This window comes from Chiloscyllium punctatum, chromosome 7, assembly GCF_047496795.1.
Source record: "Chiloscyllium punctatum isolate Juve2018m chromosome 7, sChiPun1.3, whole genome shotgun sequence".
Classification (NCBI taxonomy): domain Eukaryota; kingdom Metazoa; phylum Chordata; class Chondrichthyes; order Orectolobiformes; family Hemiscylliidae; genus Chiloscyllium; species Chiloscyllium punctatum.
In genome coordinates, this window is record NC_092745.1 from 104,812,071 (window position 1) to 104,829,256 (window position 17,186).

The 17,186-nt window shown below is 38.2% G+C and overlaps 1 protein-coding gene across 3 annotated transcripts in view; it reads right to left on the reverse strand.

Moving 5' to 3' along the window:
• LOC140480014 (uncharacterized) overlaps positions 1–17,186 on the reverse strand; it is a 147,017-nt gene that overhangs the window by 20,091 nt on the left and 109,740 nt on the right. For 2 of the 3 annotated variants that reach the window (XM_072574506.1, XM_072574505.1), the window contains one exon: positions 5,537–16,818. In XM_072574506.1, the coding sequence (XP_072430607.1) occupies positions 16,361–16,818 (458 nt within the window). In that variant the 3' untranslated portion in view covers positions 5,537–16,360. Of the gene's footprint in view, positions 1–5,536; positions 16,819–17,186 lie in introns of those variants that run through there. The other variant, XR_011961175.1, reaches the window with a different exon arrangement.

The following is a 17,186-nucleotide window of genomic DNA, read 5'->3' on the forward strand; positions in this document are numbered from 1 at the left end:
CAAACAGACCCCACCACCAAGGATATATTTCCCTCCCCTCCCATATCAGCATTCCGGAAAGACAACTCCCTCCGTGACTTCCTCGTCAGGTCCACATCCCTCACCAACCCAACCTCCACTGCCGGCACCTTCCCCTGCAACCACAAGAAATGCAAAACTTACGCCCACACCTCCCCCCTCACTTCCCTCCAAGGCCCCAAGGGATTCTTCCATATCCATCACAAGTTCACCTGCACCTCCACACACATCATTTATTGCATCCGCTGCACCCGATGTGGCCTCCTCTACATTGGGGAGACAGGCCGCCTACTTGCGGAACGTTTCAGAGAACACCTCTGGGACACCCGCACCAACCAACCCAACCGCCCCGTGGCTGAGCACTTTAACTCCCCATCCCACTCTGCCAAGGACATGCAGGTCCTTGGCCTCCTCCATCGCCAGATCATGGCAACACGACGCCTGGAGGAAGAGCACCTCGCCTTCCGCCTAGGAACCCTCCAACCACAAGGGATGAATGCAGATTTCTCCAGCTTCCTCATTTCCCCTCCCCCCACCTTGTCTCAGTCCCAACCCTCGGACTCAGTACCACCTTCTTGACATGCAATCTTCTTCCTGACCCCTCTCCGCCCCCACCCCCTTACCGGCTTATCACCCTCACCTTAACCTCCTTGCAAGTATCGCATTCCCAACGCCTCTCCCCCAAGTCCCTCCTCCCTATCTTTTATCTTAGCCTGCTTAGCACACCTTCTTCATTCCTGAAGAAGGGCTTATGCCCGAAACGTCGATTCTCCTGCTCCTTGGATGCTGCTTGACCTGCTGCGCTTTTCCAGCAACACATTTTTCAGCTCTGACCTCCATCATCTGCAGTCCTCACTTTCTCCTCATTCAGTGTATAAGTCCTACCCTGATTTGCCTTTCCAAAATGCATTTCCTCCTCCCACTTTATCCCAGTCCCAAGCCTCCAACTCAGCGTCGCTTTCTTGACCTGTCCATTGTCTTTCCCATCTATCTGCTCCACCCTCCTCTCTGACCTATCACCTTCTCCACCACCTTCAGCTACCTATTGCATTCTCAGCTACCTTCCCCCCAACCCCACCCCCGTCCTATTTATCTCTCAGCTCCCCCGGCCCACAAGTTTCATTTCTGATGAAAGGCTTATGCCTGAAATGTCGATTCTCCTGCTCCTCGGATGCTGCCTGACTGGCTGTACTTTCCCAGCACCACACTCTTGACTCAGACTCAATTATGACACTTTAAGCCAAGTTCATAATATCCACAATTCCTTAGGAGAAGCACTACCAACAGAGACATATTTGATTAACAATTCAGATTAATCCTTTCTGAAGTATTCATAGCCCAGCACACAGATAACTTTATATTTGATCATTCTAACTATGGCTCACCTGATGATTATTTTTGCTTCATATTATATTTTAATTTTCTTGCTGGGGTTTTAATGAGAAGTGTGCATCTTAAAAAAATATAAAGGCATATTGAAATATTACACAGAATAACACTTGCAAGTTCAAAGCCACACCCAGTAGTAGCAGTGAGTACCATCGACAAGTTGCACTATAGACATTCACCAGGGTTTTTTTAACAAAACCTTCCAAATACATGACCACTGCCATCTAGAAGGACAACGGTAGCAAATACATGGGAATATCTTCGCCTGCAAGTTCTCCTCCAAGTCACTCACAGCTCTGAAATATATTGCCATTCTTTCAGTGTCATTGATTCAAAAGCCTGGGATTCCTTCCCTAACGGCATTGTGAGTGTACCTACAATTGAAGTTCTATGGTTTGTCAAGGTAGCTCACTGCCACAATCTCAAAAAAAATGAGGAATGGATCATAAATGCCTACTCAGACGGTGAAGCTCACAACTGCTGAACAAATAAAAACAAACCAGGGATATACCTAAATGCCTACTTTGGAAGAGCTGCCAATATGTAGATGGTGTGACGATGCTGTGCCTTTAAGACATGTGCTCTGTCCCATTTCTTTGGCAGTAGAGTTTCGTCACAGTGATGCTGAGGTGTCTCCTATCGAAAGGCAATTTGCAAATAGCTTTGCGTTTCTCTCTGGGTGTTCTTTTAAATTAAGACAAAAGAATCATGAGAGGGTGGGGTCAGATTGACACAGACCCAGCGGACTTTGATTTTGCTTTCAGTTAGTTTTTTGTTAGTCAGCTGCTGCAGCGGACAGCTAGAGTTCTCGTTGCTGTTAAAATGAAAACTTAGACAGAGAATTTTTGTCTTAGAGATCAGAAGGGGCAGCTTGTTTCTTTCCACTGGACTGGAGGGAGACAGCATGTGAGAATAATAATGTTTGGGGGCATTGTATTTTGCCAAAGGATATTTGTGGGCTTCTGCCTATATTGGAACAGTTGTTGATTAGTGGTTAAATAATACATTGTCTTGTTCAGTATGGCAGTAGAGTAGTTATACCAGTTCTTCGTTTTGTTGCATTTAAATTGCATTGTAACAATAAAGTGAGTTTTTATTAAAGCTTAGTGGTTGACCAATCAAATTATATCTGGAACATAGCACTTTACATGTGCATTTCAAATCAAATAAATTTTAGGGTCTAGACTATCTCCATGATATATTTTAGCAAAGGCTGATCTGGTCTCTAAGCATGGCAATAAGCACTAAATATGGTGTTATGTATGGGCTACTGAAATGTACATTGCACAGCAATGTTGTATAAACCTAAACAGTGTAAAGGGTAATGTATACTCTAAGCCATAAATTATACGACAGGACGTACAAAATTAGTAGTGTGATGCAAGGGAAATCACGGAGTAAAGAAAGCATTATTTTAGCACATGTATTTATATGGAAGTTCAGGATAGATGATTATCTTTAATAAAGGGAGGGAAAGAACCCATGGCTCCACCAAATATTGATAACCTGTAATAAGCCACCTGTCCATTATTATATCTGACAGAATGAAGATTTTTGGATGTCTTTGCTTCAAAGAGCTAGTGAAAGCTTAGAACATAGAATTGTTACAGTATGGAAGGCAATCATTCAGCCCAAAATCTGCGTTGTATTGTTCTATGTTCAATGTTCTATCTCTGCCTAGGCTCTCCAAATGAGAATTATGACTTATTGCCATCCTCCCACCCTTTCCCCATGACCCTGCATAGTATTGTTATCTAATGTCCTCTTGAATGCATCGATTGAAGCACCCTGCCTAACTATTCTAGGCAGTGCATTCCAAACCTGAACCACTCGCTGCTTGAAAAAGCTCCTTCTCACATCACATTTACTTCTTTTGAAAATCACTTTAAATCTGTACCATCTGTGACTTTTTTAAAGTGTTAGAACTGGTTCTCCCTATCTGCTCTGTCTAGACCTCTCACGATTTTGAACATTTCAATTAAATAACTTCTTAGCCTTCTTATCTCCAAGGAAAACAGTCCCAACCTCTCCAATCTATATTCAGAACTGAAGTTTCTCATCCCTGATACATTCTCACAAAGCTCCTCTGGGCTTTTCAATGCATTCACACCCCTGTTAAAAGGTGATGTCCATAACTGTACACAACACTCCAGCTGAAGTCTAACTAGTGTCTTACACCAGTGGATAATGACAGATCTTTTCATTTCTGTACATTCCTATATTCTTTAAAAATTAGCCCAACTTATGACTAAAAAGAATAATCACAAAGAAGCTTTATTTTTATCTTTTTGATAAACTTTATTTCATAGCCATTTAGAGTTATTCATGTTTTTCTCCCTCCCACCAAGATGGGGAATATTAATGTTGGCAATAGAAAATGTTCTATTACTGTCCAAAGTGTTAGCTTGGCTCCATTGATAATATTCTTGCCTGTGAATTAGAAATGTGCAGGTTGAAGCCTGACACTAGCATCTGAGCAAATTATCAAGGTTGATCTTTACTGCAGTAATGGCAAAGTGCTACATTGTTGAAGGCAAAATTCCCTTCAGATGAGATCATAAATGAAGGTACTGCCTGTTCAAATGAACATAAAAGATAGTGAAAGTTTACTTGAAGAAAAACATTGTGGTATCCTGGCAATATTTGTGTTTCAATCAAAGTCATCAAAAAGGAATTAACTGATCATTCACAGAATTGCTAGCTATGGCATCTCATTGTGTGAAAATGCTGAATAGTGATGTGACTCACAAGCCTTAAATGTAACTAGAACACTCTCTGGTATAAGAAAAGTGTATACATTGTCATTTTCTCACCTCATGTCAACAATTTACACTTGTACTGTTCAAGGTCTAAATACTGGGAAAAAGTTCCTATGCACTGCCTCACAATGTGCCTCAAATCTAACTTCATAGAAATAAGTACAATCCCTCTACTTCCTCCACAAACATTCATGACCTCATTGATCTTATAAAAATATTGCAAGTCAATAGGCATGTAGCCATTGAGATAAGACTTCCAAAAGTTATTTCTCTTAAACTCTTACATAGAGGGCTTATGCGCAACTAATTTGAACTAGATCCATTCTGGGATTGCTGATTGTTCAAACCCATGGACTCCTTTAAATAGAACTAAGAACTAAGAACAAAGAACAAAGAAAATTACAGCAGAGGTGCAAGTCCTTCAGCCCTCCAAGCCTGCGCCGATCCAGATCCTCTATCTAAACCTGCTGCTCATTTTCTCAGGGTCTGTGTCCTTCTGCTCCCTGCCCATTCATGTATCTGTCCAGAAACATTTTAAATGATGCTATCTTGCCTGCCTCTACCACACCTGCTGGCAACATGTTCCAGGCGCCCACCACTCTCTGCGTGAAGAATTTTCTATGCATATCTCCCTTAAATCTTTCCCCTTTCGGCTTGAACTCATGACCCCTAGTGATTGAGTCCCCCATTCTGGGAAAGATTTTCTTGCTCTCCACCCTGTCGTTACCTCTCATGATTTTGTAGAACCCAATCAGGTCCCCCTCAACCTCTGTCTTTCTAATGAAAATAATCCTAATCTACTCAACTCTGTCTCTTCATAGCTAGTGCCCTCTTGGTGAACTTCCTCTGCACCCTTTCCAAAGCATCCACATCCTTTTGGTAATGTGGTGACCAGAACTGTACACAGTATTCTAAATGTGGCCAAACCAAAGTTTTATATAACTGTAGCTTGACCTGCCAACTCTTGTACTCAATACCCAATCCGATGAAGGAAAGTATGCCACCTTGAGAGTACAGTGGACATGAACACCCAGGTCTCTCTGACCATCAATTTTCCCCAGGGCTTTTCCATTTACCTTATCGTTCATTCTTGAATTGGATCTTCTAAAATGTATCACTTCACATTTGCCCTGATTGAACTCCATCTGCCATTTCTCTGCCAGCTCTCCAATCTATTTTCTGCTGTATTCTCTGACTGTCCCCTTCACTATCTGCTACTCCAATAACCTTAGTGTCTGTAAAAGTTTTCCTGTAATATGAGGAGTATAATCTGAATTATTCATTTTGCCTCAATTAACAAGAATAATGAGAACAAGCAAACTGTGCATAGTATCACAAAAATTTATTTAAAATATCTTAAAATACTGCATTGGAAAAGCTTTTTGTTTTACAGAGGTTTTGTGTTGACATTCTGTATGGTTGAGATTAAATTACAATATAAAAAATGCTGTCAGAGACATGGCCCCATATTTCACTTCAAATAAATAGGATCTTATATCTGTAAAGGATGAGGTTGATAAAAATAAATAAATAACTTAACTATAATAAATACTTTGCCTAATAAGTTTCTTTAATGCATAGAGATGCATAGCATCCAACATGGCTGGCTTGCGCTCAAAACATCTGTTCGAACCATGTGTTCATGTGAGTGAATTGGTTGGTGCTCTTTCACCTTAATGTTTCTCATAAACCATTCACTTCAATGGAACATTTTAGAAAACAAAAGAATCCTCTTTTGTTGAGTGTAGGCTGATAACTACTTGAAAGTCTTCGCAATCTGGTGATCATTTATACGTTTCAGTGTCGGATGCTACATTTAACCTGTTTCACTTGTGCACATCTTGTTCCCATGACCAAATATAAAATTGTGTATTATACATGAAATTGCAATGATATATAAATGTGCTAAAAGACTACTTCACCCAACAGACTCTTTAAATGCACTAATGTGCAAACATAACTCTGTTATCAGTTTTTAAGCTGCATGTGACCCAGCTCCATCAATGGTTCAATATTCCACTTATTGATAGTGAGTAACTAGGTAACCATTCAATGGATTTTAGCACCTCTTTGGTGGTTTTGGTGTGGTTGGATAAAGTTTTCCTCCATGTAATATGGTCAAAGTCCCAATTTTGCAATCACCGAGAAGAAAAAAAACATTAAAACTGGCAAAACTACAACCCATTTCCGAGCATTGCTGTTTTATTTTCTTAATATGTTGTTTCCTTCTGGGTAATGAAAGGTGTCAAATAGAGGTAAGGTGTTTCTTAATGGAAAAGTGAGTGATCATGAGTAAGAGAGAGACACATCCAATCTCCCTTTGTACACCTCTTACATAGGTAAAGGAACAGAAATGGCTGTCTAGCCACAATGATGGAGATGGGAGAAATTCAATAAACAAAAAGAAATGCAGTCATACTTTCAAGCACATGAGTAAATAAGACTTCCCTTTGGTAAATACTAAGTCAATAACCAGTGGTACAAATAACATTCATGAACCAAACAGATTTGTAATTAAAATCATAGGGACGAAATTCCACTTCAGCAGCAATGCAAGACATAAATAGTGAATTGACCACATGCTTTGCCTGATGTCATTTTTTGTGACTTCCAACAAGAAAATTTGGTCAGAGTATGTATCAGGCAGCCATTTCACCACCCCAATTTTGTGGTGGTGTTAACCACAACATATGTTGCAAAATTTGAAGGAATTGAATCTGCTTCAGTTCTATAAAAGCCACTGAAATGGAATCAAACACTTATTTTGAAATCAGAGATTTCCCCATCAATATCATACTCATCTTAAACTGAAAGCATTGATGAAGCTGCCTTATTACATGGTCAGACAACTGAGTTACATGCCAGTCTTTGGACCTTTGTATTTTTCCTTTGATCCACTCAGGCTGCAATATCCTTTAATTTTAAAGTGAATAGAAATTCCACTGTCTCTACCATAGCTGCATTGACTTATTTACAAAGCAGAAATGCTCTAGGCCAAGAATTACTGAAGGGACTTTGTTGTCAATGTTTCTCTGAGCAGCTCGCTTTGCAACATACACTTTCTCAACTGTTATTCTGTTAATATAATACATTACATTGAGTCACAGAGCACCAAAGAGGTGTCCACATACTGAACATAACAATTGTATTTCGGGGATATGTGTTTTGCAAAGTATCTTTTCAAGGGAGAAGACTGTAGGGATTCTATGATATGATTCTATTCTATAATCTATAAATAAACAAATACTAGCATAGCAGTGGTGAAAAACAAGTTGCTTGCCTTTGTTCTTTTCATCCTCCTATTATTATAGTTGACCAGACAGACCTATTTGCTTTCAGGAAGGAAGATATCACTGGAGAAGCTCCAGGATCTTTATATTCTCTTTGTGAGCATCCTGTATTCTTTCCTGCTTGATGTTGGAGGAATTTTGCTATATTCAAAGTAGCTGTTTCATATGCCTGGACTGATTTCTGCAAATAATTCATTACATGTGACATACTCATATGCTTCTGAGAAAGTTAAGATATGATATAAATGCAAGTACACTTTTCCCATTCTCAGATTCTATAAAACTTTCATTTATAGGCTATTTCTCTTCGATTAGATATACCTTAAGTGATACTTATGTAGCAAAGAAAACAACTTGAAAATCAATAATGTAAGATGGCAGGCTATTTATATGGATCATTAACTACATTCAACTTATTAAGAGTTCTATCGTATTGCAGTTAATCATACTTTCAGTCACATATGCCCTAAGCACCAGATCACCAACCAGCTCTTTTCAAATGAATATATGAATTATTACAAGTGGAATGGAGACCCTCTCAGTGTCATATCTCCATATCACAGATGATATGCAATAATCTCAGCAGGTGCTCTTGAAAAGAATTAATTCTAAATTGTAAATTTTAGTACTGGGCATGGAAATGATTATGTTTATTTTTAAATCTGGATTGCACATTGCCATGCTAAATATTTGGTTCGAAAGAGTGAATATGAATCCAACGAAAGTAAATTTTCACAAGTTGCAATTAACAGAACAAAATAAGAATGAGGATTTTTTTCCACTGATGCAATAGTGAGGCCTGTTAAGAAAAAAGGCACTGAAGACTTATAAATAGATGAAAAGAATAAATTATTATTTGACCTCCATATAATTTCAGCAGATATGAAATTCTTAGGTAGAAATTGCTGTAACAGTTTTGTTTGAATGAGTAGCAAGTCTACTCAAAGGAATGTAACAGGACAACTTAACAAAATATATTTTCTTTTATGTCTGATCCTAGAGTTAGTGTAATTCTCTAAAGTTAATATAGTTTTGAAGTTCTTTTGAACTCCTCGTAGGTTTCTGCCAGTTGTTTGTCCTTACGTCAGCACAACCCTGGGGGAAAAGTTAATTTCCCACATCAGCCAGTAAGATCTTTCAAAGAACAAGCAATTAGAGCAGTTGGGTGGTGTGTGTAATATCTATTGAGAACTAAACTCAGACTGATTAATCTCATTATAACCGCTATAGCCAGCAAATAAAAGGAAAAGATGGTACTACATTTCAAATCTACAGGTTAAAAAAAAGCTAAAAATAGTCACCATCACTTCTTTTTGTTGTCTGGATTGTGCATGTTTAAGGAATGTTGCCTCGTTAAAACACAATATTGTTACACTGAGATTTTGTTCTTTTTGCAAAAAAACTTTCTTGGGAGTAAGCCATTCAAACCTATGGCATTTGAGTTAGAGTTTTGATCATAAAGTTAAGCTTCAAAAAACTAACACAACTTCTAAATGGAGTCAACTAAAACACCATCTGTTTTAACACAATGAAAAAAAATGGCCTAAAACCCCCTTTTCAATATATGCTACATAGTAAGATTGATCATCTACAACAGCAATGTATTATGTGACACTTGATTGGATCTTGCTGTATTGCCGTGGTTTATAAGTGAGGTTAGAACAATTAGATTAACTAATGGTTTCAAGGGTCACATTGTAACCTGCTGTTATTTTGCAAGATATGTAACTTTAAATAGAATTAAGGTGAGAGTCTGATTACAGCATAGATTTGGGGAGACGTGTAATCCAAAGGCAAAAGAACAGTAAACAAGATAGGGAGTAGACTGAGCCAATAACTAAAGGTAGGAAGTGTAATTGGGAAACTTTTAGGACTTAGTTCAAACTCAGTGTGAAGTAACTGTGTGCTCCATTAACTACCCATTCCACTTAAACATATTGAATTCACACACTTGAACAGTCAGACAAAAGACTAAGGTTAAAATGCCTTGAATTACTGTCTTTAGAAGGTACCTATATGCTAAATTGTTGGAGCTCAAAACAGGACAATGGTTGTGACTTTGGAGAAGACCAGAATAAATTATTGTGACAAAGATACATTGAGAGACAATAGGTAAAATAATTCAGGAGGATCACTTTCAGTGTGGGATATGTCAGGACTTTAATAAGCTTTGGCTTATTAAAGTATCACAACATTCTGGTTGCCATTAAAAATACTGACTCTGTTCCTGCATGGATACAAATCATTGTGGCTCATATTGTGAATAAAGAAGCCTATAAAGCTAGGTTTAGAAACTAGCATGCAAACTAAATGTACACCTGAAACCCTTAATAGCCTTCTTTAGCAGATATAAGTATTAGCTATTTAAAAAATTGCTTAGGTATATGAATCTTTTCCTTTCTCATTTAAGCTTGCTTTCTCCACTCTTAATTGAAAGCAAATTTGATAAATTGTTGTAAGGGACCTAATAAACTGATTATTTTTTTAAGATTATTCCTACAATATTTGATGGAAGGGGACAGATGACAGAGTTAGCTCCTTCAACAATCTACTATGTAGTATCAGAACACTAGTCAGTGTAATAATAGTTTACAACATACTTCTTCAAATATTTTACCAGATATTTTAATTTCATGCAGAGGTAGTCTATAATGAACGTTGCCCTGTTCCAATTAAAAATTATTGAAGTTTCCATATGCACACATAATATAACCTGACCAAGGTTGTATATGGTTTCAGTTATTTAGTATGTGCAGCACATACCTTGTAATATGTTTGAATATGTTTGTCATTACTACCTGCATCATCACTACAAATGAAAGGACACCATATACTTAAGATAATGGCGAAAAGAGATTATAGTGAATCAATGAATGAACTGCATTAAGATGTCTCTCCATATGCATGAAATGCAATGCTACGCATTCAGATCACCATATGGAAGTGACCCTGAACTCTACTTCTTGGATAGTTTCCAACATGGACAGTGAGGTCTTTGAATGCTTTTAGAGAATTAACAGGGTCTCCAATCTCTTAAAAGATGGGACAAGTGTGAAGAACTACATAAACAACAACCAGGGAGCTTCAGTTCTATGTTGTATAAATACTTACACATACATGCGTATATATCTACTCTTGTTAAAAAGAAATATTAGTGACTATGAATGAGTATACAATGTTGAGATCCAAACAACAAGACAAAGCTTAGCAGGTGGGGAGAGAGGACACCATTGTTCTGGAACATTCTCAGTTCCTCTGAGAAAATGCCATACATTTCTTCCTGCGAATTTCTGATGTTTTACTTTGCAATTTCATGTGATTTTCCTCAGTAAGAACTTTGAGAGCCCTGCAGAATCTTCCTTTTGGGAGTTTAGCATTGTTTCATAGAGTTCATCATGCTTTCTCCACTTTCAGTATTCATTGCATCCATCAAAATAAACGTTGCACATTGATATAGCTGAAGTAAATTTGCTTTATCCAGATAACATTTAATGGATCTTCCATTTCTGGGATTACGTTGTGAATCTTTGTTGAAGAAGCAGATGCTTTTGACTACAAGATATTTGTTATAAAAACAAACTTTCTTGGAGGATATTTCCAAGTCATGTCTTTTGAAGAACATTTTACAAGCTTCATGTATCTTTACTGTGACTTTTGCATATTCCATTCAAAAACTGTGCAATGATATGTTTATTTCTGAAGAGCTTCATGGCATTCTTCCAACAAAAACATTGTGCAGAAACGTTTTGTGATCATAATAACTCCACACAATATAAAACTTGTATTCCTCTGAACAGAACAAATCCAGTGCATTCCTGTCATCTTAACATGGAGAAATCTTGGTAGTATTTTCACCTGAGGAATGACATGTACTGTTATACCCTATTGCATTATCTGTAAAGAGCTAGGAACTGATTTGCTGGCAACCATTATAGTGTGTAAGGCTTCTGGAGGCCATATTCACAGCTACACAAGAGAGTCATGTGATAATGTAAAAAGACACTGCCCAAAACAGTCATCTTATTAGTCAGCATTAAAAATAAATATAGTTTTAACTTTTCAAGTCTAAAGTGATTATTTCTAACATATGGAACCCAGAAAACATAATACCTTGGGAGTAAATGCTTGTATGTAAACATAAAACATTTAAAGTTAATTTAATGCCGACCAGGAACATTAACTCAAATTCGTGTGAAGGAGAGAAAGAAAAACTAAGTGCATCATGCGGAAATGGAAAATTGGAATGTCGACTATTTAGCAAAGGATGCACAGATGCACAGCTACAGCCCATTATGAATTAAAATTCTGATAATGTCATGAAGGCAGTTGAGAAAATTAAAGCAAAATACTGCAAATGTTAGAGGTCTGAGATAAAAAGAAACAGAAGATGCTCAATAGAAACTCAATACGTCTGGCACCATCTGTGGAGAGAGAAAGAGAGTTAATGTTTTGAGTCTGATATGACTATTTTGCAGTTCTGAAGAAAACTCTTATCAGACTGGAAGTGTTAACTCTTTCTCTCTCCACAGATGCTGCCAGATCAGTTGAGCTTATTCAGTCTTTTCTCTTTTCATGTTAACCAAAAGTGCAGATTGGCATTTAGTAGTTTCCTAAAAGGCACTAGAAATGAAGAGTGGGGTCAGCTATACCCTTCTGTGGATAAGAAATAATGAATTATATTCTTTTTGAACAGCTGAGGAGCTTACCAAAGAGGCCAGCATGATTCAGCATCCATCTCCAAACAAATTCAAAACACAGATCTCTCAGTATGAATTTCAAGATCCTAGACTGGAAGTAGGTGAGCCTATTGACAACTTTGCAACAAGATTTAAAAATGCAGCCAGAAAATGTTAAGTTTAAGAATACATATGAAAGGCTGATGGATTGATTAATTTGTATGCTACACATCTTGAAGTACAGAAACAGTTAATCAAAAAGAACAAGTACCTAACACTGTAGGCTATAGATACTACCAGAGCAAATGAAGCCATGAGCAGGCAGTTGAAGACAATGACTACACAAATGGCTTGTCTTCAGTTGAGCTTAGAGAAAGACAGCATCGTCAGTGTCGTGAAACAGCAAGAAAAGATTGTAGAGAGAAAGAAATGTGAAGCATCTCATGGCAGTCACATGAATTCACAGATAGAAGGAAATGTTCCACATATGGATAAGTCAATAGAGTTGTTGGAAAGGTCAACCATTGGGAAAAGATCTGCAGACAAATGAAGAAAGTGAAAAATGAGTCACCCAAGCCAGAGAAACAAGGAAAATGGGTAGAGAGAAAAAAAGGAATCCAAACCTTGGAAGATACCAGTGAGTTTGGGACCTGACTGACATACAATAACGTTTGTATGTGATATTGCTACAGAAAAGAAATTCACACAACAATTCAGATCAGGAGAGGATGAAAAATAAGCTGACAATCATAAACCTGAGGTGATATAGAGTAGCATTATCCTATGCAAACTATATAAGATCATTCCTGAAAATTTGTAAGAAAACAGTTATCCAAAAAAAGCATTTTGAAAGTGAGCAACATCATGTCAACAGCACGTGGGGGAATGTGATTCAACAACCTGAATCAAAGGGACACACAAGATGTTAGCTATTTGTTTCACGACACTGAAACAGATGGTTCTGCTAACCTGGAATTGCACAGACATATAGGGCTGCAGATTATCTCAGAGAACCACAGGTGAAGGAGGAGATACTGAGGGTTGAAGATAGTACAGCCAAGGAAAAGCATCTCTGATCAGATGCAAAGTTTTTCTGGTGTGAATGTACCCAGCATGTTTTGATAAAATGCACCTAACCCTAACCCTAACCCATCCTGACCCATTCTGTGGTTGCTGGAAACCTGAATCAAACAGAAAATGCTGGAAAAGCTCAACAAATCTGGCAATATTGGTGGAGAGAGAAACAGAGTTAATGTTTCAAGTCTATTGTGACTCTTCTTCAGTACTAGCATGATGACTACACCATTGAAAGAGATCCCATCAGTGTTAGTAAAAGCAAAGGCTTTCAGAGGGCTTTAGAACCTGAAGCTAGAAATGGAATTATTGCTGATGCCAACATTCAATAAACCCTTTGAATGGTATAAACTCCTCACATACCTTTAGCCTTAAAGTAAGCTAGAATGAGGTCCAGCAAGAAGTAAATGAGATATACAGGGGATGCAAAGGAGCAGTCAGCAAAGCCGTTAATATCCAGATATATAATGTAACTGAGAAAGATCATGATAGTCATCAACATCATGAAAGTTGGGAATGAATTAAATACAGATAAATGCATTTTGAAAGTGACAATGCCAGTTCTATGCACATGATAGAACCAAGTGAAGTCCTGAAAGTATCAAGGCCACTTCTGGGATGGAATCCCCAAGAGATAAAAGAGAGTTATGAGGTTTCATTGGCTTGTTCCTTTGCACCACAAATGTTAGAACAGACAGCAAAACTGCAGAAGCTAATGAAAGGAAATGTAGACTATCAATGGTCAGAATCACATGACAGGAGTTTCAACAAACTCAAAATGCAGGTCTGCCGTACAGTTTTCTTTAACTCCGCAACTGGATGCTTCTGCAAAAGGACTAGGAGCAGCCCTAGTACAACAGGGAAAGCCAATAGCATTCACATCCAAAGCTGTAACTTTAGCTGAGACCGATTTGCCAACACAGAGAATTTTTGGCTGTCGTGTATGGATGTCAGAAGTTCTGTACATTTCTCTATTGAAGAAATTTCACAGTGGAGGTGATCACTGCCTGCTGGAGCAAATCTACGTGACACATTTGTGTATCACACCAAGAAGAGTAAAGAGGTAACTCTTGAGGCTTGTTGCAAATTCACTCTGAAATTCAAGCCAGGGAGAGAAAGACTGCTTCAAGAAACCCAAAGTCAGTTGTTGCCACAAGAGAATCAGCATATAGAAGATCTAGTTAGAAAGATTCATTACCTAGCGAACAAGACTTAATCAGAGATAGGTACAGAAAGGCAGGGAGCTACCTCTCACAGGAAGTGATATGATCCAGCAATATGTCATTACTGGTCAGTCAAAGAAGACACCTCACCAGAAGATAGAGCTTTATTAACTGGATCCAGAATAAACATACTCAAAACAAGGCAGGAAGTACTTCTCTAGAAGACACATGAAGGCCACATGGGAATGGAGAAGTGTAAACTGTGATGAACTGTGCACTGGCTATCCATATACACAGAAATTGAAAATATGGTATCTACATGCAACGTAGGCCAGAAATAAAGGAATGCGTGGCCGAAAACAAATGGTAGCTAGTGAAGTACTACCCAGACTGCGGCATACCATAGGAGCTGATTTGTTCACATGCAATTAAAAATGGTGCCTCATAGTCACAGACTACAATTCAAAGTTACCTTTTATTCAGAAGGTGAAAGACTTGAGAATCACAACAGCCATCTCAGCAGTATGAGTTCTGTTTGCTGAACAGGGAATTTCAGAAACATTAATACATGACAATGGCACCCACTTCACATCCAGAGAATTTAAGGAATTTACTGAACAGTATGGATTCAACATTGTCACCTCATCACCATACTTCCCTCAAGAAAATGGATTAATAGAAAGACATATCCAGACTGTCAAAATAATCCCTATGAAACACTGAGACCCAATCGTGCCTTATTGTCACTCTGATCCACACCCCTCAAGGCTGACATGAAATCTCTTGCAGAGTTGTGAATGGGAATAAAAGACTGCTTTGCCAAGCAAAATACATCCCCAAGTGACCAGGAGGAAGTGAGGCAACATCATACTGAAGCACAGGAAAGAGGAGGTCAACACTTCAACAAACATGCCAAATCTCTACCTGAGCTGTTGAAAGGACAAACTGTACATGTACAGGGTCCAATCATTAAAACCCAGAGTCCAGCAAAAACTATTGCCAAAGCTGAGACACCAAGATCATATACAATTGAGACTAAAACAGTAAGCAAATGAGAAGAAAACAGTCAATAATCAATCTACCATTGAGCTGGAAAAATGGAAAATATTGTCAACAACAATGCTGAAAGAAATCACAACCCAGCGGGATAATATTAGCAACAGCAAGCATAATCCTGCAACACCAGGAGCAATGCTTACAATATTGCCTGTGCAGTATGCCAACTTGCCACTGAGAACAACAAATGCCAAATCTACAAAATAAAAACACAACATCTTACCACCTGATTGATAACATGAATAATATCATTATAAAATATGCTATAAAAGGGAATACTACAGCAATAGGGGCATTGCATTTTAAAGAAAGGGAGGGATGTTCTATATTGTTGTGTTGTCTGTAAAGAACGAGAAACTAATTAGCTGGGAACCATTTGGTCTGTAAGTGTAGCATGGGAGCCACATTCATGGATGTGTTGGAAAGTCATGTGACATGTAACAGAACATTGGCCTAAAGCAAATTTTGTTACCAGCAGCACGGCAATCTGTATTAAACACAAAAAGCTCTAAATTTTCCAAATCTAAAGTATGATTATTTCCAAAATCTTGGAACCCTCGGAGACATACTATGTATTCTAAGCTGTTAAAAGCCTGAAGTTACTGTTAATCTTTAGACTAGAAAACAGAATCAATATCAAATTATTTTTGGTTGATTTGCAATTTTCAGCAAAGGAGCAGCACAGATTAGAACTAAATCTGGTTCATGGTCCAACTGAAAAATCAGTTACCTTTGAACTCAATCAAGTTGAAATACAGGGCCCAGCAAGCACCCCCTTTCTCTCCCACACACCCACCCTCACACCCCTACCATTCCTAATGTTCAACTATTAATGCCACTTTGTTACCTCCAAAAAAAAGTGTTGTACAGCCTTTTTACCTTGCCGAGATTATTGTTCCTCAAAGTGAACGCATAGTCCATAGTGACGTAGTTCATCATCCCTGACACATGCATTCAACTGCAGAGACATTCGTGATTATCTGCCACTGGTTTTGCAAATCCAGAAAGGCAATATCTGTATATTTGCTTGGTCTGCAGCATGGATGATTGATCACTATCTCATCAGTATTAGAAAGAATCCCATTTTTATTTAACATTTTGGACAATGTTAGGTCATAATTCGACTCGTAGCGTGGACAATTTCCACTGCAATATTTGAAATCTACAATCTCTTCTGATTTATAACCAAGTCCCAGGTCTTCAACTTTGAGCTTTAAGGTATTGATATGGCATTCACTTTTATTTTTTTTCATTTTCCTGGATCCTCTCCGTCTATTTCTTCGTGAGGTCTTTGATCGTTCTTTGCCTTTATGTGAACTGCCTGGTGATCGTTCATAGCGGCTTCGCACATCCTCTGCAAATTCTCCAAGTCTGTTTAATATTGCAGTCTGATCTGTAAAAAGGAGAATTTTAAAATAGCAAAGAACCATGGCTTCTCCAGTGAAATTACAGGACAGAGATACATATCAATTCAGTTTGTTTAGATGGCATGCATGTTTGCAGCAAATCAATTCCTCTGTAGCAATGACTAATGTCAAGTTGTGTAAACATTAAAAATTACACCTGTGTAAACAAAATCCTTCTCAAAATCTTTTTCTAAGAGACTAGGCTCTCAACGTGCTTTGTTATGCACACTTGCCTTATTATGAGGTCTATAAAGAGGCATGATCATACGTAGGGGTAAGAGTTGGCATAGGTACATGGAAATATCATGGAGGTGGTGGGTGGTGATGGGGTATGGTTTGAGGGCTACTCTGCCTA